Here is a 21,636-nt window from a genome sequence, read left to right as displayed (position 1 = left end):
TGTTAAGGTTACCATAAGCATGTAGGGAAAGCAGACATAGAGAGGTGGTCGCCATTGACACCAATAACCAAGTCACAGCATTTGTTTTTGGCATTTTCAAAGGAATATAAAGGTTTGGCAATCTGTAACAATCTTACGTGTCGGGAATGCCAACAAACATTGTAACATTTCCATGAAAGCAATGAGTCTCCATTTTCTAAATTTTTTATTACCAATTTGTTTAAAGCGATATATACTCAATATAAACATAAAGTATCTGTTATAACTTACTCATCCAATCCTTGCCATTCATCAACTGGAATCAGTTTACCATGTTTTACACGTAATTCCAAATCTACAATATATTAAAACTATTTTCAATCATAGAAGACTTGAAATGATATACAGCAGAATATATAATACAGAAAACCATTAGTGAATGAACAGTTACCCTAAAGGCTAAAAGGCAAAATTTGAATCAAACCATTTCATTTTAATGTGAACAGAGACAAAATTCTTGACTTGTGTGAAAGATTGTGAATATTTTTGCCACAAATGTTCAATTATGAATTTATAGCAAGAAGAACATTTGAACAACATCCAATATGTAAGTATATATTGTGGGTGACCACTTGAAACCTTCTATATGCCATATCTGGTCATTTTGACTTTTTGGTACGTTCAAAAGCTTGTAGAAGGACAGATCTTGTGATCAAAACCACCAACTAAATAACAGGTGTATAAACAGTCAGATTTAAAACCTCGTAAAAGGGCCATGAAATAAAACTGCTCTGTACCTTGATTATCAGAATTAAAGTTATAAACTGTTTTTGCCACCTTACATCCAAACTCTTTAGTTGATACATTTATAAACTCTTCAAAAAATTTGAAATTTTTCTTGGTGGAGATATATAGATATTGTTCTAGAAATACAAAAGACTGATATTTAACTACATTAGATAATATATTTCATACCATCTTGAATAATTCAGATAAGAATTATTTTGTGTCTACCTTGTTAATTTGTTAGCTCTCAACTTATCATTTGGAATGCTGTTTAGCAAAATGTTGGTTGTGACATATCATTAGGGCCAGAATAAAAAAAAAATTCATGAATTATCAAAGCTAAGACCATCAGCCTGTGAATGATCTTATTTTGAATTAAGCCCTCTATATGCTCAAATTTTATCTCAGGCCATCTGAAATCTGTTGGCTTCTGGGGTCCCCTGACTGTCTCAAAGGCTACCTCCCACCCCACCCCCTCCTCTCAAGCATTTTCTAGATATGTCCCGGAATATAAGAAATCTTTTCACAAAAAATTAGCCTCTTAGATCGAAAAATTCTATATTCCATATACCTACAGGATTATGAGATAAGGGAGGGATTTTCTTAAATAACTCTGGTTGATCTAGCTCCAGTCTGTTTAAAATACATCTATGTTGTTCATAGTTCTCTTTAAGATTATCTGAAAATAAAAACAGATTGTTTATTGTAAAATTACATACATCACTAAGCAATAAGCATATAGTGACATACAAGGCTCATAGATTTAACATTATATAACAGAATCTAGGTATGAATGCCTAGTTTTTCTGTCTCTACACCAACCTACAACTTTCAAAATGGCTATCATAAGCTGAATAGAGGCAGATTTTTAGGTCTATCTTAACTGTAGAGGTACATTTTAATTGAATTGTAGTAGGCCCAACTGTCAGATTTTAATTGCTTAAAGTGATATGCATAGCTGAGAAATGAACAACAGTATCTATCTAATTATTAATGAAACTATCATACCTTTAAAATACCTATAACCTTTTTCTCCATAAATATATTGAATCAGTTTGATAGGATAATAACCAGCTCTACTAGAACAGTCTAAAGCTAAAGTTAATTGGTATTCATACGTTTTTATCTCTTCTGCACGTTTTTCTTTACATAATTCATTTAATAAAGTCGATAACATATCATGTGAGTCAGGAAACAAAGGATACATTTTTCCAATTATTCCTGAAGAGTAGCTTAATTCTTTTGATCTCCATGAAGTTAAATCACTTTCTAATACAAACCTATTAAAGTATTGTATCAAATCCTCAGTAAATATTCTATGATTCAATAGAAATAAGTATCCATGCATTAATGCAGACACTTTTGAAAAAGAACTCATTACCTGATGAAATGACATCAAAAATGAGTATACATGTTCTAATTCATATTCATATAAACTAGGTTTTATGTTCTTAAGATATTTGCAACAGGATGTAAAACACATTATATTCATATGTTCGATATTTACCATGAAATAGCTTAAAAAAATGAAGCCCATTTTAGTCACTTTAGTGTTTCTAGTTAAAAAGTTACTTATAGCAATAACACCAATTTCATCTGGGCTCAAATATCTCAAAGTTTTCACAAAACGATAACTTAAGTCATTGGTGATTTTTGCAAGTCCTTTACTTCGTGTTAAACCACTAAAATATATAACCATAATTATTTCCGCATCTGATAAATGGTAAACTTTTTCGTAAAGTTTTCTGACAATCAAACACCATAGCTTGGACAGATTAGTCAAATTTATCATGTTATTTGCTTTAAATATATACAAAAAAGTAGCAGCCTTTAAACATGATTGGGTGTCAAACGAGAAATATCTTTTTTCCAATTCTCTATAGATCACTTTGGCAACAGAATATTGTAAATGGTTTCGATTGAAACACCATAACAGACCTACAAATTGTAAGTCTTTTAAAAAACTCGGATTTGTAGCTTTTCTGATTGAAATTAGCCATTCTTCTTGTCCATTGACTAATTTTGAATGTGATGATTCAGATAAAGTTATTTTTCCAGGGTTTACTTTTTTCGCATCCGAATCATGTAATGTTGTAAGCAACTCTTGTAGGAATGGAGAAAGTTCTTCTTGCTTCATACCAATGTCATATATTTCATCAGTAAAGTTGTAAAAATAAGGTTTATACTTGTTGATACTTGATAGATATGAAAAATAATGATGAGCTTCAAGAGCTTTAGTGTTACAATATATAACTTTATCTGGTGTTATACTGTACATCATATTGGGTATGAACCTCAACAGTTTACATTGTTCAGGAGGTCTCATAAAATATTGGCATATATTCAATCTAACCCTACACAGATTCATTATCATGTTATCTGAAAAAAAAATCATGGTATGAAATGGAGTAGCTGTTGGTATTTGGAAGATCACAGTGAACACAGAATTAAATAAATGAATTTCAATTCACAAATACAAAATTTCGTGCATATCCAGAAATGGTTAATAATTCACATGCGCGACCAAGTGACCTCTGAATTTGCATGTTTTGATAAACATAGGTTATCTTTGCAACCTGCAGAATTTTTTTTCAAAGTCACATCAAATTTATTGTACAAAATGGCGGATTTCAGTTAGGCCTATTACATAATATCACAGATTTTTACCGACCAAATGTCTATATAAACCCAAGTTCTAATTGGAATTCCGTGTAAGCAGAAAAATTCTATGGATGACAATGTGGGCCATATTCTTATGTTGTTTCAATGACTTTTAGCAAAAAATCACTCTTATTTTTTGTCAGTCATTATTTTTTTTTAAATCATGGTTCTTTGAAGGAATTGTCATTAGTAATAGATGAATTAAAGAAAAGTTAATTATACCACTGGGTATCCATACAACGTGTTTTCCTCGACTTATTTATAAATCAAAAATTGTAAATTAGCCGACATTTTCGGGTTGGTTGCTCTTGAAATATGGGTCAAGATAATCAATACAAGCCAATTCTAATTATTTTATAGAATATGTGAGGAAACGCTAAAACATAAAAAAACAATTTGTGTTTTTTAATTTTGACCAAATTCAGTGTAGAATCCTTATATGCATGAATATAGGTTACACCACTGTATTATAAATGAAAAGTCTAAGTCAGAGACAGAAACATTGGATGTAAAACTGAATATTATTTCATAAGTTCTCAGTGAAGTGCAAATTTTGTCCATTCCAACGCACGGTAAGTACAAAATTTGACATGGCTAGTAGGCCCTACTCGTTGGTAGAAGTACAGACTACACTACATACTACATGTCAAATTGGTGAAACCCGACCACCTGTTGAACTTTGGTCTCCTTCTATGTCATGTCACATGGCGGGCAGGGAGGGAGAGAAATTGACAGTGACGAAAATGTTCAGATTATCAATACTGACCCTTTCTCTCCTAAGACTGTCGAGCCATTCAGTAAAGATTAATTATTTTAAAGTTTCTAGACTTAAAAGCACGTTTTTGTTTACTTTAATTACACGATTGTCTTCCCTTGAAAATAGTACGTACCCTGCTTTTCAAATTTATTAGACAAAAACGTCATCAAATATCATGCTCCATAACATTGGTATCAACTTGTTATGTGAGCATGTTGGCATATTATATAGTCTCGACACACATGAAAATGTTAAATAACCTTTTTGAAACTTATAACTCCTTTAAAGTCTGAATGGTTACGTTATCGCTCAACACTAGATGGCTCTATTTTGAAAGGTCAATGTCATTTAGCTCCGTGTTGATTCGTAGATCTCTGACGTTATCCGTTCACTCAAGTCTACATAACTTGTACAGAATTAAAAGGCAACCTCTTGGAGTTTACATTAAGTGAAATGGATTAGTGGAAATCATAGTGTTATAGGTTATTATCATCTTAATCAATAAGAATAAAGTAAGTAATTGAATTAACGAAACGGACGCACTCCATGAACTGTGTGTCCCGCTGTACTGTAAAAACTCCTGAATCTGCATCGCATTTTTGATGAATTTTGCCATCAATGACCAACCTTAAAAATAGATAATTGGTAATGGTCACAATATCACAATCTAAACTTGACCTAGTCTTTGAATTGGTGAAACTTCCAGTACTTTTCATGTCCGTTATTATTGATAAGATAAGGATTCAAAAAAGTAGGGAGTGCGGTAACTTTGAATTTTATAATCTGCTGTTAATTAGGCTACTAGGCAAGACTATGTTATTATTTTATGATAGGAGTAGAACACTGCTGATCTGTAAAATAAGCTAAAGTTATATGACATGATAAAGGAAACTGTTTTACAAGTATGTAATTGTCGTATGTCAGAAACTAACTGCATTTGAATTTCATGACAAATCATAGCCTAATTAAAATATTTTTTAAATGACAGAATACAGATTATCTTCATAATCTCTCTGGTCAGACAATAAGTTGTCTTATTCTGTACATACTGAGAGTACCATATTCATGACATGGTTGATTTTGAAATTTTATTTTGAATTCTTATTAGATAATGTGCTAAATCTGGCCCAGTAACTACTCTCTGACTACATTGAGCTTTGAATTAAATTTTTGATCACATTTCAGAAATATTCAAAATAAAATTTTCAATTATAGCTTAGACCTGCCTAGATGCCATTTGTCTTAGAATGTCTTCAGGTCTATAGAAATATAAGGTTCAATAATAAAATATTTTCACTGTTAACAAAATGCTCAATGAGCTTAGTAGAGCGATATAGAAATATTAAAACAGAATTTGAGTCCTGTTGTTACTCAAAAATACACGCTTGAATTAGATAAGGTTACACTTCCCACGCAGAGAATTATCTTGAAAATTCCCATCTGTAAAATCTATTTAAAAATAATAACTTTTCCAGTGGTTGGTATTTTCATCACCCAAAGGCAATCTAAGGCTGTCAGTACGGCAGTATTTTTTAGTTGATATTTCAAGTCATACAAATGTGAAAAAGTTTTATCTAAATTTCGTTATTACAGTAAATTAACAGGTGTTAAACTTTATTGTAGGTACCTACCATACCGGTGATTTAAGAAAAGAAATTCAATCCTGATTGTTAGTTTGAACATCCCTATGTATTGTGTGACTAATCATAATGGTCAAAACATGTATCAATTATTATGGATAGTTTTCTTACTAATTGTAACTTGTCAAGCCAACTATATCAATCAGTTTGCTGTACATATTAAAGGAGGTAGAGAAGGATTAAACAGAGTGTTAAGATCTACAGGATTAATCAACAAGGGACAGGTATGTTGTAAAATTATTACTTTTAAAGAGGTATCAGTATGATCTTTAATATATAAGTTACATTCTTAGCTCATATTCTTATTTCAATTTCGACCAGTTTCACTTTTCAGAAGGAAAATCAGACTTTCAGTTTGTCTACAAATTCATTATATTCACAGTTCAGTCAAAGGAAACACAGTATCTAGTGTGAACATTTTCCAACAAGCCTGCCATACTAATCATATGATTGCTCCATAATGGCATAAGACCTGCATAGTGTAATTATAAAATGACTGATTGAATTGGAGATGAACTAGATGTCAGATTTCTCTTCTGAGAAGTTAAATGGATAATTGATTCACAATATTGTATGTTGATTAAAGTCACTTTTTCTACATATGAAGGACAATTATTATGAAACTGTTAATGTGATTTTGCTGATTATGAAGTAAAGCTTAAGCTCATTGATTTTGACATAAAAAATCAGGAAAAAAGTCTGGAATTTTAGTCACAAGCTAATAGGCTTATAGTTGACTATGAAATTATGATACTTACAATGGCATCAGTTGATTAATTAAATGTAGATTTCTAAGTTATTTTTTGATTAATTGAAGAGTCTGCGACTGAACATAAATTTTTTTGTTATGGATTGGAAATGTAATGAAACCCTACATAGTTAAATACTAAACAATTCCCAGTTTACTGTTCAATGTCTCAGTATAACCTTAAATGAAATTCTACATGTCATTCTCTCTTTTTATAATAGATTGGAAGTATAGATGATCATTATTTCCTTGAAATCCCCAATAGACAACGTCGTTCTGCTACACACAGTCCAGAACATCATGCCTTATTATCCAATCATCAAGACGTAAGTTTTTGTACATTTTCATTATGGGCTACAAGTATAGATCTGTTTACTTTAGAACTATAAAGGGAATATATATATATTCCTGCTTCATTAAACTGTAGTTGTAACTCAATCCTCTCCTAGTGCCTGTAATTTTGTAAAGGAGCCAGGGTGGCTCAGTGAGGTAGACACTTTCTCGCTAACCTGAAGGTCTGGGATTCCATCCCAGCAGATAGGTCCATATATATAATACAATATCTTCGGATTTGGCTGGCATGGAAAAAGTGTCTAGCCTTTGTGATTGGACATTAAAGATGGGTTCCCTTATTTTCATGAATAGAGAGTAAAGGTGTTCCAATGACTTGGAAAAATACCAGTTTGTCTCATATAATTAGCCAAATAAGAAAACAAATTACCAGCAGAATTCCACTTAAGTAAAAAGTATTTTTTTTGTTTATTCAGACTGTACATACATCCATGGTCATTTATGATTAAAACTCTTAATTATATGCAATAAGAACATAAGAATATAATAATTGATTAGAACACCAATTAATCAAATAGTTTGATTAATTTTACACTAAAAATAAGGAAACCCATCTTTAAACCGAGGCCCCATGTGTTACAGACTGTGCACATTAAAGTTAGAAATTGAAAATAAGTAGGCAAATGTAGTTGTCCTGGCAACATTTCCCACTGCATGGCATTGCTCGTCTTCATTTGCCGACAATTTATAAAAAAAAAACCTAATTTACCTCCATTGCTTTATTATGCGTATGATATCATTGCTTCATACCCTATAAATAGATGTACACTGCCTCTATAAGCTATCTGAAGCTGAAATTTCATTAATAATGAAAGTGCAACCGTAGGAATCCAATAATAGTATATGGGAAGTCATTATGTTTACCTCCTTCTGATATTCTTCTTATTTCAAATAATCAAGCACCATGTTTTCTAATTTCTAGGTTCACTGGTTTGAACAACAAGTTCACAAACCCCGGTATAAACGTGATTTAATCAAACCTAATCCCAATGCTGATGAATTTAATGATTCCTTGTATGGTGCTCAGTGGTATTTGGTAAGTTACTTTGTGCTTTATTAACAGATATACCGGTACAATTATTAACATACAATCATAGTAACCTTATTCTCTGGGCAAGGACAAGTTGGTTATCCCATGAATAATAACTGGCAACAGGCATCATAGGTCATTCCTCAGATATATTATCATATATATAATGTGCTAGTTGGGAGAGGGTTAAAAATATACTTTATGAATATATATTATTATATTATCAAAGAAAGAGAGTTTAATGCGACTTCAGGTCAAGACAGCATATATTCAGATGTTTTGAAAGGATAAACCTTTTCAGATTAGTTTCAATAATCAATTCATAATCACAATATTTAATTAATAATTGATTATCAAAATTTTAAATTCATAGCAAATATATAACTTTTCCTCTGCAGTGTGTGAAAGCTAAATATTTTTCCAAAAAGGGAAAATTGATTAAAAAATTTCCTGATTGCACACTAGATAGTGTTGCACATTATCGACAGCTTATTTCTTTTTTTTTAATTTGCTCTAAATATTGTCCTTGACTCAACTTGTTTGAAAAGATTCATGTTCATTTTCTGTCTTGATGCATGTAATTGAAGATTAATTCTCTAAGCTGTTGAATTATATTTAGAAATGTTGTTCTATCCAGGTTTTTGTTAAAATTGGCCTCAAAGAAATGTCTTATTCTCCAATTTTTTTTTCTTTCTATGAAGTTTATTGATTTTTTTTAAATGTTTTAAGTATTCATGTAACTTTTGTGTCTGCAATTGTCCACAGGAATCCTCATATTTTCAATTAATTTGGTATGAAAATGATATTTGTCTGAAAGGGAATTTGCTAGCCTGCTGGCTATAACATTTATTAGTGTTACAAATCAAAACCTACATGATCTGTCTTGATTTCAATTATTAACGGGATTGTAGAGAGTTTTTTTAAATTTTTTATGTGTATAGGAGACAGAGATAGCTTCAATTTACAGCATTCCAATTTCAATCAGTCGTCTGTGGTTCCTGCAATTCCACTAAAACAAACAGTTCTTGACGTCACTAATCACAAAATATACTTGTATCACATAAAGCCCTTCGCAATTGGTGACCTCATAAAACACATTGCAGAGACAACAGGTGTAAAATTGGAAATTGATGCTAACAGTGTCTCCAATACGCATAGAAAGTTTAGAAAAACTCTTTACAATCCCTTTAACATGTCCTAGATTTTTATTGATACTGATTATAAAGAATTCATCCTAGATATTTCATATTTGGCACTGTTACAGATTAATCTTGTACAAAAAAAAAAAACTGAAATACCAAAAAAACTGTGAATAGTCTTGTTAATCATCTCTTCATTACTCAAAAATTTCATGAAAGAATTGACTTGGATACATGGAGAATATTATGGTTGTGTATCCTAGTTTGTGTGACATGACATGCAATATCACATGGTCATGAATAATTCAGCTTCCTTCTCCAACTATTCCAGTTGTCTCAGTTGTAAATGAGATCTTATGATCCAGGAAAGATCATGTCTTTATTGATAGATAGGAAACTAGAGATACATGTATATATTTATATATTATTTTTTCTGTAAGACTAGGTATGTTAATCGTAAATGAACTAATAATCTCCAGGTATTAACTTTGCCTCGACTTTTGTTTATTTTGAATGTTTCACTAGAAAAAAATTATAAAATGTGGAAAATAAGTATCAGTTGTCTTTAAAAGGAATGAATAAATAAGAAATCCAGTTACAAAGTGGAATCAGGTGTTTTATAAGAAGAGTTTTAGTCTGCCTCACTAGTGACACTTGATACAATAATAATTCTAGTCAACTGAAATTAAATAGACTTCAATGCAAGCTAATAAGCTGACACATGGACGGTCTTTTATCATTAACAGAGCCAGCAGCCTCTGGTGTGAAACAAATACCTAATAAGAAAAATATTAGCTGCGTGGACTCTCTTAAGTAGATGATAAAATAGAAGATAACAAAGATTGGTTCCGTTTATTGATTGATATGCCATAGAAAATGTGTTTTTTATTTCCTTAAAGAAGAAGAAATTGATATGTCAATATCCAGTATAATTCTACAGTCATATTGTTACTGTGATAACAACCACATAAAGATAAGATAAATGTCGAATGAAACAACATCAGAAACTTGTGATATTACATTTACAAATGGAAATGAAAAAAATGTCCATACAGTAATCTTATCATCTATTCATATCTCAAACAGGAAAGAATGGAAAATTCTGTCTTGGCTGCAGTGGTTGGCCATGCCAAAATTAGAAATTTGTGCAGACTCAAAATCTTGTTACTGGTAAAATGGCACATTAAAACAGTGAACTAAGTAAACCATCTTAATGGTATTGTTATAAGTAGAGTGAAGAAGTTCATAAATCTCCTATATAAGTGTTTGATGACATCACTACTCATGAAGGATTTTGTTACGTTATCAAACTTGTATTTTTGTGGAATTGCAGGAACCACAGACTTCTGATTAAAATTGACATAGTGTCTCTGATACACATAGAAAATTTAGAAAACCTCTTTAACTATCCCTTCAAATGGTCTCAAGACATTTATTCTATTCTGAATATAAATAATAAACAATTGACAGTTATTACTAGTATTTCATATTGATTGCATAATTCAGTACAAAAAACACATTAAGGGAATTCATATAATTGACGAATAGTTTTTTTTGTTACTTACAACTTCATTTTTAGACTACTTTCTCTGAAAATGGCTGTGTGACAGAAAGGTTAAGGAAAGGTAAAGTTTGACACCACCACCTAATGATGTATAGAAATAGACAATATTTACTGTGGTAAAACTAAATAGAAGAAAAAAGAACAAACAATATGTGTATTTTAATTATAACTTCAGTATAACAGTTGGTGGTTGTATAATCTGAATACTTTTACATCTACCTATTAATACAAGCTTTGTCATACATCTCATGCATCTCTTGTTTTCTGAAACTAGCTTAGATGCCAAATTAATTTTACCATCGTATCCATCATTGATGGAATAGACAGCCTGACATGCCATAAAGGAAATTATGTATGGTTTTTACATGGAAAAAAACACACATGAACTAGTCTACGACCATTTTGAATGTCAAATTTCAGTAAAAGTTATCTTTCAACTCAAGTCTTCAAATCACCTTTAAAGGTTTAGAAATGGCTGTAAATGACATATAATCTTTTTTGAAATATAGCTTTTTTAAAAATTCAACTTATTGTAATGTAAAGTCATTTTAAATCAGTTTTCTTTTTATTTATGCCAGTAGTAACCTTTTAAAATTGATGGTAAAATTCATTGGCTAATAATTTCTTCTACCAGGCTGAAGTTTTAATCTGTGTTTTTGATTAAAAAAAATATTTTCCAGGGCACAGACTGCTTTGTTTGTAAAGATTGACTCAACTTATTTTGATAAACTTATGATAATTCTGATTGTCAGTTTTATTTTTTACTGATTATGAAACAAAAACTTTCAAAAATTTATTGACATTTTTTCATAATTTTCAAATTAAACCAAATCTTTCATCATTTGAGTTATGAAATGATGGGGTAAAAATAACCAAATAACTATAAAACAAAGTTGTTCTTTACTTAGGAAACATGTAAAGAATGATGTTGATTGTGTTTTTTGTTTGATATATATATAGGAGTAAAGTGATGATTACTCACCCCCTCACCAGTCATATCATATCTTATATCTTAATAATTCTTCCTTATATAATAAACTACTGTTCAAACTTCAAGATTATATTATCTGATAGCTAAAAAATGTGTCATACATGTTTTTAGACATATTTATTTTCGTAAGAAATTAAAACTCCATCTGTGCCTGAGAAAACTTGCAGACTACACAAAAAATTTCAATGTTTTCTTGAGAAATATATTTAGCAGAATATCAATGAGGTACTGTAGTATGTGAAAAAATTTTAACCTCGAAAAAATTGCTCCATGACATTGTAAAACCTACATGTTTTCATACAATTTCTGTATTTGTCTATACAGACTTCAAACAGAACTGCAAAAGATACAAATAATTGCAATGGCAAATAAATTTCTATAAAGTTTAAATTATTTTTGGAAGAGATAAATATTTTGGGTGATATTTTTATAAATTTTGAAATTTAGCCAAACTTGCCCTGGTTAATTTCCTTATTCCCTTTACAAATTCTGGGTCATATGATTGCAGACAATTTTTCTTCGAATTTCACCAAACTACTTTTCATTTCATATACCGGTATATATATGTCTAGTAAGGAAATATACATCTATTTAAGGTTTCAGCTAAATATAGGATGAATTCAGCAAAACCCAAACTTATTTTCGTTTAAGGCTAAGAAAGTAGAAGTGAAACATATTAAGTAAGATTTACATATCTGTCTTCCTTGCTTTATATTTGCTCTAAAATGACTCAATAACCTACGTATCTACATTTGTAAATGAAAGTTGCAAAATTGGAAATGAGTGGGAATTTTTACACCCTGAAACCATGGACAGAAAATTTACCACAAATGGACGCGAATAATGTCCCATGTAACTAATTGAGTAATAGAAAATAGATATTATACTCTACCAATTCCTTTTAAAATCAATTACAAATCGTACAGCTGTATTTTTCCCTATAGATTTCAAACTTCTGTTTTCTGGAATTGTCTGATGAATATATTAATGGTTTTATTCCTGGGAATGACAGTTGTTAGAAACATAGATAATATAATTATTGGCTAGGTGTATGTATAATATCAAGCTGATATAATATATTGTTATTGTACAATAAATAAAATATTTCTATATTCTCGACAAGTCTATGAATAAAATTGATTTTTGTAAGAGAAATGTTATATATATATATATCATTTAAACTCTTTATGACAATTATTGACGTAAGCTTAAATGGCAGAAAAATTATATGATATTTTTGACTTGACAGTTTATTTAAGGGGTGAGGTGATTCAAACCGAAAGTTTAATCATAGCAGAGTTAAATAACATGTTATTATTTTCCTATTTTCTTACTGATGCAGGACATTGCTTGTACAAGTTTTGCATTTTAAAGATCTGTTTGCAGTATTTGATGTTGATTTTTTATGAGACCAATTTAATTCATTACAAGTTAGCTAAATAAATGAAAAAAACAAATTATAAATTTTTTTTTTGTGAAACACTAGTTAAAACTGAGTATTGTTACTGATTTACATGTATTGTATAAATCTATAATAGTTATAACTTATACAATTTAATACAAGTATTGAGAACAGATGTCTATTGTATTTATTGATATTTAGAATTTTATTGATATTCATTTTCATGGTTAAGATTTCATGAAAGATTTGATTATACAATTGGTTGTGTTTGAGGAAATGCAAAGCTAATTCTGAATCTAGATAGCAAGCCAAGTAGAAATTTATCGAGTTTAAGAGGCTTCACTGATTGGTATTGAATATAAGACCTTTCATGCAGTCCTTGTAGAATAGCGTTACAAAGGAGTAATTTTTGAAATATCTTCATTGATTTTTTCACTTAGAAAGATGACATTTTTGATACATGGTTTAAATAAATATTAAATATCAATAATTATATTTATTTAGTAAGGGTTTCAAATTTATTATTTTAGATTAAAAATATTTTATAAGCTTATAATATAATGTAATAATATTTATTAAAACCTTTGGTAAATAAGTTTTGAATTTATCAGTTATTTTTTTTATTTTCCGTAATTTGATATTCATACATTCATATTCCCCTGTCGTGACAGCGTAATCAGTTAATTTATTCATATTTCATTTATTGGATATTCAGTCATTTATATTCCCCTGTCATGACAGTGTAATCAGTTAATTTATTCATATTTCATTTATTGGATATTCAGTCATTCATATTCCCCTGTCATGACAGTGTAATCAGTTAATTTATTCATATTTCATTTATTGGATATTCAGTCATTCATATTCCCCTGTCATGACAGTGTAATCAGTTAATTTATTCATATTTCATTTATTGGATATTCAGTCATTCATATTCCCCTGTCGTGACAGTGTAATCAGTTAATTTATTCATATTTCATTTATTGGATATTCAGTCATTCATATTCCCCTGTCATGACAGTGTAATCAGTTAATTTATTCATATTTCATTTATTGAATATTCAGTCATTCATATTCCCCTGTCATGACAGTGTAATCAGTTAATTTATTCATATTTCATTTATTGAATATTCAGTCATTCATATTCCCCTGTCATGACAGTGTAATCAGTTAATTTATTCATATTTCATTTATTGGATATTCAGTCATTCATATTCCCCTGTCATGACAGTGTAATCAGTTAATTTATTCATATTTCATTTATTGGATATTCAGTCATTCATATTCCCCTGTCGTGACAGTGTAATCAGTTAATTTATTCATATTTCATTTATTGGATATTCAGTCATTCATATTCCCCTGTCATGACAGTGTAATCAGTTAATTTATTCATATTTCATTTATTGGATATTCAGTCATTCATATTCCCCTGTCATGACAGTGTAATCAGTTAATTTATTCATATTTCATTTATTGGATATTCAGTCATTCATATTCCCCTGTCGTGACAGTGTAATCAGTTAATTTATTCATATTTCATTTATTGGATATTCAGTCATTCATATTCCCCTGTCGTGACAGTGTAATCAGTTAATTTATTCATATTTCAAGTATTGAATATTCAGTCATTAATATTCCCCTGTCCCGGTCATCATTACGTTACAATTGAGTTGTGTTAACTGTATTGTTTCTATGTGATATCTCTCTGAAAGTTATCACACTGTACAAATCTAAATATTGATATGTTTTGGTTTTAAATTCTCATTTGAAGTTGACTGTTTAGTAAAGTGTGTCAGATAATTTATTGAATAAGCTATATGTTTAAGTAGAACTATTATAGAAATAGTTAGTACACTTGAATGATCCTTTTGATAAACCCACTTTTCAACGAGTGACTCATTTTATTAAGAAAATCTTACAAAATAATTTGTTCAAATGTGAAAATTTGGGTTGAATAATACCTTTAGGTTATATTTTGGTATTGAGCTTTTTTAGGAAACTGTATTCAGGTATCAAATTGTATAAAGTCTCAACTACATGCATCTTCCTCATGTCAAGTTATTACGAACTGTGTTCAAGACCTTGACATCATGAGACACCTTTCTTGTATGACAGAAATATGTTATACAGTGTTGTGATTGTTTACAGCCAATGACACATGCAACCAAATTCTTTACAATCTATATGTCAAAGTCTCTGATTGGCTGTATCACTAGGATACAATCCAATCAAATAACTGAATTTACAAACTTCTGTGATACAAGAAAAGTGCCTTATGATGTCAAGGTATTAGACATAGTTTGTAATAACCAAACATTGTGAAAATGAACTATATATATATAATGAAAGTTTGTTTCCATTGAGCTATATTTATAAAATTGTATAAGGAGATAAGAAAGGAATAAGAAAACTTTAGATCCTATTTATGTTAGGATAACAGGATATAAAACAGACCTGATATTTTAGTCTTGGTTTTAAACAGGACACACTACTATATAGTCTATTATTATGTAATCTCCTGTAGAACATATAGTACCTAGTATTTCAGGATGGGTATTGATTACAGACTACTGATCAATAATCGATTAATAATAAAAATAATTGAGAAACCCTGTAAATACTAAATAAAAAACATGCTAAAAATCTTCATTTTATCATAGTATATTCTTGTTTTAATTGGTTGTTATAGCTTATTGTAGGTAATACATGTGTTGAAGGGAAACTATGTGGTAGAGATTACCATAAAGGGTACAGTGGAGAAAACTTGACATATAATCATTAATGAAATTCTAAAAGTAAAATTATACATTTGTATGGATTATTTAGATCATTTTACCCAGCCCTACTGGCATTGATTAAAGAAATATTTTGAAGGCATATGTTCATGTGATTTCTATATAAAAACATAACTAATTGTGAATGTGTACAGCCACTCATCAAATTTTGAAAATGGTTGATTTTGTTTCAATAATCATTGGAAATTTTATATCATTTGCAAAAAATGTTGACAACCAAATTTTATCAGGTTCAATATTTTTCTCCTGATATTTAACACAGTCTTCAGAAGTATCAATATTTATCATACAATCTTTGATTCGTACCCCAATGACATGTTTCTGTAAAATTTGGTGCCCATAAAAATGAATGATTTTACTGAAATACAGTTTAATATCATCAGGGTTCAATTTAGATCGAAAAATTTGATTTATTACACAAAATATCAGTAGCAAATAATCAAGATAAAGTTTGATTCACATTTGATCAAAATTTGCTAGCGATTCAATATGTTCCAATTGTAAACTTCTAATCAATAAATATTGCCTATAGCTATGACATAAAATAGAGACGACCAAGAGTTGGTGTATAATTCTGAATTTTGCAGAAAATTTTCACGAAGAGTACTGATATACAATTTGATCAATTTTTGTAATCTTTGGAAATGTTGAAGCGTAAATTAAAAGGGTCATTTTGACTAGCAAACTTTGATGTGGTAATGTTTTAATTCAACTCTTTTATAGAGGCTTAAATGCATTTAAAATGTTGCTTTACATGAAATAGGTTACTTTTTTACATTGAGACACTTGTTGAACATGAATTTCTTCTTATAACAACAAATTAAATACTAACACATTAAGAAGGTAGACAGTTTCAATTGAACCCTTAGGCAAACATTAGAATGAATTTTCACAGTAAAAGGTTATAAGTCAAGCTGTTTATAGACCCATATAATCAGAGCATTTGCAATGAACTATCCATGAAATTGATTTTGATGAAACTTTCATGCTTGAATTCATCACTTAAGTTTCAATTTAAAGAATTTTTAATGACTATTTTCTCAGTGTCAGAATGCTAATATAGGGAATAATTTGAGTCTATTTTCATTATTTATTCATGTGGTTTGTACAAGTTGTTGAAGCAATGTGTTAGAAGCATTGATTAGATATTGAAGGAAATCAGTTTTATGTATTATATATATCATGCAATTTGTCTGGTTCCCATTTTAAACTGGTCAACTTCCCAAAATATGTCCCTAACTAGATATTTTCATCAAAAATTACACCAGATGAAATTTTCTGCTGTGTGGACTTTAAGCAGAGTGTCTAGTGGCCTTGAAATTCCTAGAAAAACCTTTTTTTTTTCATTTTGCTGAAATTCTTTAAAAGAATATTGAATTGCATGAAAATCCTAAAAAGACCCTTATTTATTATTTCAATTCCATATTTTTACTTCTTGAGAGACAGTTTTCGTACATTGTCAACATTGCTGTCCCAAATGGCCTCAGATGCAAGCAAATCAAACCTAATTTTTTTATTTTCTCGTGAGTGCATGGCGCTAAAATATTTTAACAAGTATCTTTCGTGTCAAATGTGTGAAAGATATCAATGTCTAAAACTGCCATAATTTCTTTATAAAATTTCTAATTTAAGCCCAAAATTAGCCTTAAAATTCTAAATTTTATCCCTAAAATTAAATAAAATTAACCCTTATTTTTAATCAAGGAATGTAATAGATTTGAATGTTAATTTATGTATTACAGCATGGTGGTGGTAGAGGAGGATTTGATATGAATGTAATACCAGCATGGCAGAAAGGATACTCTGGACGCAATGTAGTTATTACTATTTTAGATGATGGTATTGAACGCAATCATCCTGATTTACAACAGAACTATGTAAGTTAATTTATTCTATTACTGTACTGTATAGTAATTGAGTAACAAATTGTATTTTACTGGCTAGTATTTTGATGTGAATTGGAACATTAGCTTCAATGGCAGCTGTGATCTTAAAATTACATCACTTTGTAATAAATAACAATGTACTATCTTTTGTAGAAATTTGTTTTATTTGCAATTTTGAGACAAAATTTGGGACATTTAAAAAATTTGGGGTTTTCTTTGAGGAAGTATAATGAAATTTACCCTTCAAATTAATTTTTTATTTTATTTTGATGAATGTGAAGTCATTCTCATTTCTAGTTATAACTGATATTTACAAAAACAAAACACAAACAGGAAAATAGAATTTACCAATATAATCTTTTATAAGATTACTATAACAAAATATTTTACTGTTAAAATAGTGCTTAGAGCGATATAAAAACTATTAAAAACATGTGCTTAATAAAAATTTTGTTAGGCTCAGCTTGAAACTCTGAGTAATATGTTTCAGTTTCTGTTTTAATATTTCTAAGACATAAATCATAAAGAAATGTAATAGGTTGATTTATATGTTGAGTAGATATTTATACAGCTGGTGTATATTGTACTCTTTGATAAATGATTATTTATAATTGTAAGCTTGCCCTTTATATATTCAATGATATTAAATATGATATTTATAACACAATTAACACATTATAGTGTTATTAACGCTTGGGTCTCAGCAGGAGCAAATCAAAACACAGTCTTGGGTCAATTTACTAAATTACATAGACCACTGACAGCACTTACATTTTAAGACAGTTCCAATGAAAAATTATAACTCATGGCTTAAACATCTTCTCAAATTTATGGTTTTGCAGAATTTCATGTTGAGTACAAGATCTAACAAAAGTGAAATAATACATGTTAATAAATTGGGCTGAAAGGATACATGAAGATATGATTAAGACTATGATTATCTGCATGTGAACTAGAAGATTTTAAGATAATATTTACTGGTAACATTTTCAATAAGAATTTAAACAGAAACATATGAAGTGAAAATAACATTAAGTCCTTTTTAAGACAATATTTTCCCTAGTTACATCCAACATCAGGAGTCAAACATTATGACTGACTATTTGGTGTATCGCTTAAGCCTTATTAATGATATTAATTACTGTGTTTGTATGAATATATACTTATATCCACACGCCATAAGTTTCAAGTTCGGTCTCTTACTATAATAAGAATTTCTCTTTTGTAACATATTATACCTACTAGCATTAGGTTCAATTACCATTTAACTTGTAATCTACTATTTGAACTCTGTTCTGTTTTAATAATGACATGCAATCTCATTCCATTAACAAGTGAACAAGTTAATTTAAAGTGACATGTTAAAATAAAGAAATTTCTATAACTCTGTTAGGTTCATAAAGAAAGTTATTAATGAATTTGTTTGAGACTTCTTGGGAAACTTTAATGAGCAATATATTCAGTTCAATATCATGAACCATCAATCATACCATATTTAATAAAGAAGCACAATATCCATATATATTGTGCTTCTTTACTTACCAGTAAGTGTTTTAAACAGTATAATAGAGAAGCACAAGATATATGAATATAAATGGATTATATAATACTACATCTATATACTTATCTTTCAAGTGCTTCTTTACCTATGCCTCTTTCTATATTTGTTTTAAACAATATTTCAAAACTAAGGGCAGACCAATTTTTTTTTTTTTTTTTTTTTTTTATGGATCCTCCTACCTCAATTTTCTAGAAATCAGAATGAACCAAATCGCAATTTGCCCAGTAGAAACACATGAAAGATATCTTAAAGCTGGCTTTTTCCCTCAGTGGAAACACAGTTAAAGACTAGTAGACTGAAAAATATCAAGGAATGAATTTGAATAATAGAAAATAAGGTCCTGGATCTGTCAAAATAATTTTTAAACCTTTTCAATAATTCACAATTTTAAAGTTCAATCAGCAATTTGACTTTCCTTTTTTTCCAATTGAATAATTTGACAGCCTATCCTAAGATGGTTTTTGACATTCTTTTGACGTTTAACTACTGGTTAATTAACATTGTGACGTAAAGAACACAATAAGACATTGACAGGTGATGTTAGTAATATACTAGTCTAATAGAACAGAGAATCATCACTCTAATGTATTTGTCAGCTAGAATTAATGATTTACAACAAATGTCAGGTTTAGTGTCAGTTACAGAGGTATAACTGTTAATTATTTTTATTGTCAACAATATATATAATGATGTACATTATTGATCAAAATCCGTACATGCAAGACATTTCCGTCTATCAAATATCTCCTTTAAATTGTAAAATAGGGATTAAAGATTGTATACTAGTGGACTCCTCCAAAGAGAAGTACCATCAGGTGTTTCGAAAAGAGTAAGTATGGTCTGCATATCACTACCACAATAGTCAAAATCATGAGATACAACCAGATCAATTCATGCTTGACTAAATAAATCAGCCAAAATGACAGAAACATATTTATTGTATTTATGAAGGAGTTCTCCATAAGCCTAAATAAATTTAACAAAAGTGGAGGTTTTCTATGTAGTCTTCTAAATCATAAATATGTCATTAAAATACTAGCAAGTTGTCGTAATCAATGTTGATATATAGAGTTTATAATTCGATTGACTGTATTGTTTATGCTTGAAGCTTAATAACTTAATCTTAAATCATCACAATGTAATATCAGATAAAATATTATCAATTCATCAGTCGCCAGTCGGTAGTGAGTTGGATTGTTGTATAGGTGATTAGGTTCGAAAACTCAGTAGGAAAATTTCTGATGTCACGTCATTGCGCTAAGTGTTGGATCCTGTGTCAGCTTTCACTCACTTATACCAATAACACAAGTACATATACTTTAATTGATTTACGAGTATAAACTTATAAATTATCGATTTGATAACCTCAAAAATAACAATTTTCTGCACTTAGCGTGCAAGTTTAGTTGTACCATTTTTTGAGAAACATTTACACTCAGTGTTCAGAGGTATTAGGATTAAAGAAGACAAGAGGTTGACTTTCTGAAGTGCTGGCCATGGCTTCAGAATATTTCTTACCTTGAGGAAGATTTGAACCCATCGCACCTAGTAACAAGGCAACTGTCTAATCTACTAAGCTTTAAGGTTGCATATTCCTGCCACAATAATTATTTTTATAAATAATTTTGCAACTCAGTAATGTATCAAAATTTGAAAAGAAATTTTTCCTATTGGTCTTATGTGATATCATTATATAATTTATAAACTAAGTATATAGATATAGTCCATGGCCTTGAGCTGTATATTATAGCTATACATCTATTGTTTACTCTTGCACTAAACATGACAGTTTTGATAGAGGAAAGATCTAACAGCTATCAAAGTTTTTGTTTTGTCAAACACTATCAATGATTGATTAGCAATTTGAATTATGCATGTTCTATTTTATTTTTAATGGCTTTCATGTCATTTTTTATATCAGCTTATATTACATACAATGAAACATGCCTTTGTAACTTTTAAAAGTTATATATAAAACATTTTATTTTAAACCTCACAGAGCTACATGTGATTATATAATATAATATACTACTAACTAGTAGTTCAACCACAAATACACCTCTATATTAAATCTAAATGAATAGGCTTATAGCTAGCGCTGGTATAGGGTGTGCCTCTCAATGGTGTTAACAAGGAAGAAAGATTAAAAAGTTTCATTAATCCCCCAAAAAAATTTGTTTTTCTAAACATCTATATTAATATCTATATTAATATCTATGTATATAGTATATTCATTATAAGGTATATCAAAATTTACCTCATTTCAGACTGCATGGCTTTGCCAGATCTCATTAGCATGAGGAAAGTAAAATGTAAAACTAAGATCTGAAGATACACTTTTTTGGC

General features: G+C 29.5%; 2 protein-coding genes across 2 annotated transcripts in view; one reads left to right on the top strand and one right to left on the bottom strand.

Moving 5' to 3' along the window:
• Positions 1–1,773: 1,773 nt before the first annotated feature.
• Positions 1,774–4,277, bottom strand: LOTGIDRAFT_237966 (hypothetical protein; the record flags this gene model as incomplete). The annotated part of the gene is made up of 2 exons (XM_009048604.1): positions 4,193–4,277; positions 1,774–3,144 (listed from the first exon to the last, which is right to left on the bottom strand). A coding segment is annotated over exon 2 (1,365 nt), but the record flags the coding sequence as incomplete, so codon positions are not given.
• Positions 4,278–5,903: 1,626 nt separating this feature from the next.
• Positions 5,904–21,636, top strand: part of LOTGIDRAFT_224835 (hypothetical protein) — a gene marked incomplete at both ends in the record, with an annotated part of 34,775 nt that continues 19,042 nt past the window's right edge. The window contains 4 exons of the mRNA XM_009048603.1: positions 5,904–6,047; positions 6,793–6,897; positions 7,845–7,958; positions 17,586–17,720. Of these exons, the coding sequence (XP_009046851.1) occupies positions 5,904–6,047; positions 6,793–6,897; positions 7,845–7,958; positions 17,586–17,720 (498 nt within the window). The remainder of the gene's footprint in view (positions 6,048–6,792; positions 6,898–7,844; positions 7,959–17,585; positions 17,721–21,636) is intronic.

Source organism: Lottia gigantea (genome assembly GCF_000327385.1).
Source record: "Lottia gigantea unplaced genomic scaffold LOTGIsca_125, whole genome shotgun sequence".
Taxonomy (NCBI): Eukaryota; Metazoa; Mollusca; class Gastropoda; family Lottiidae; genus Lottia; species Lottia gigantea.
Note: the sequence above shows the minus strand (reverse complement) of the source record. Positions and strands in the feature narration are given on the sequence as shown.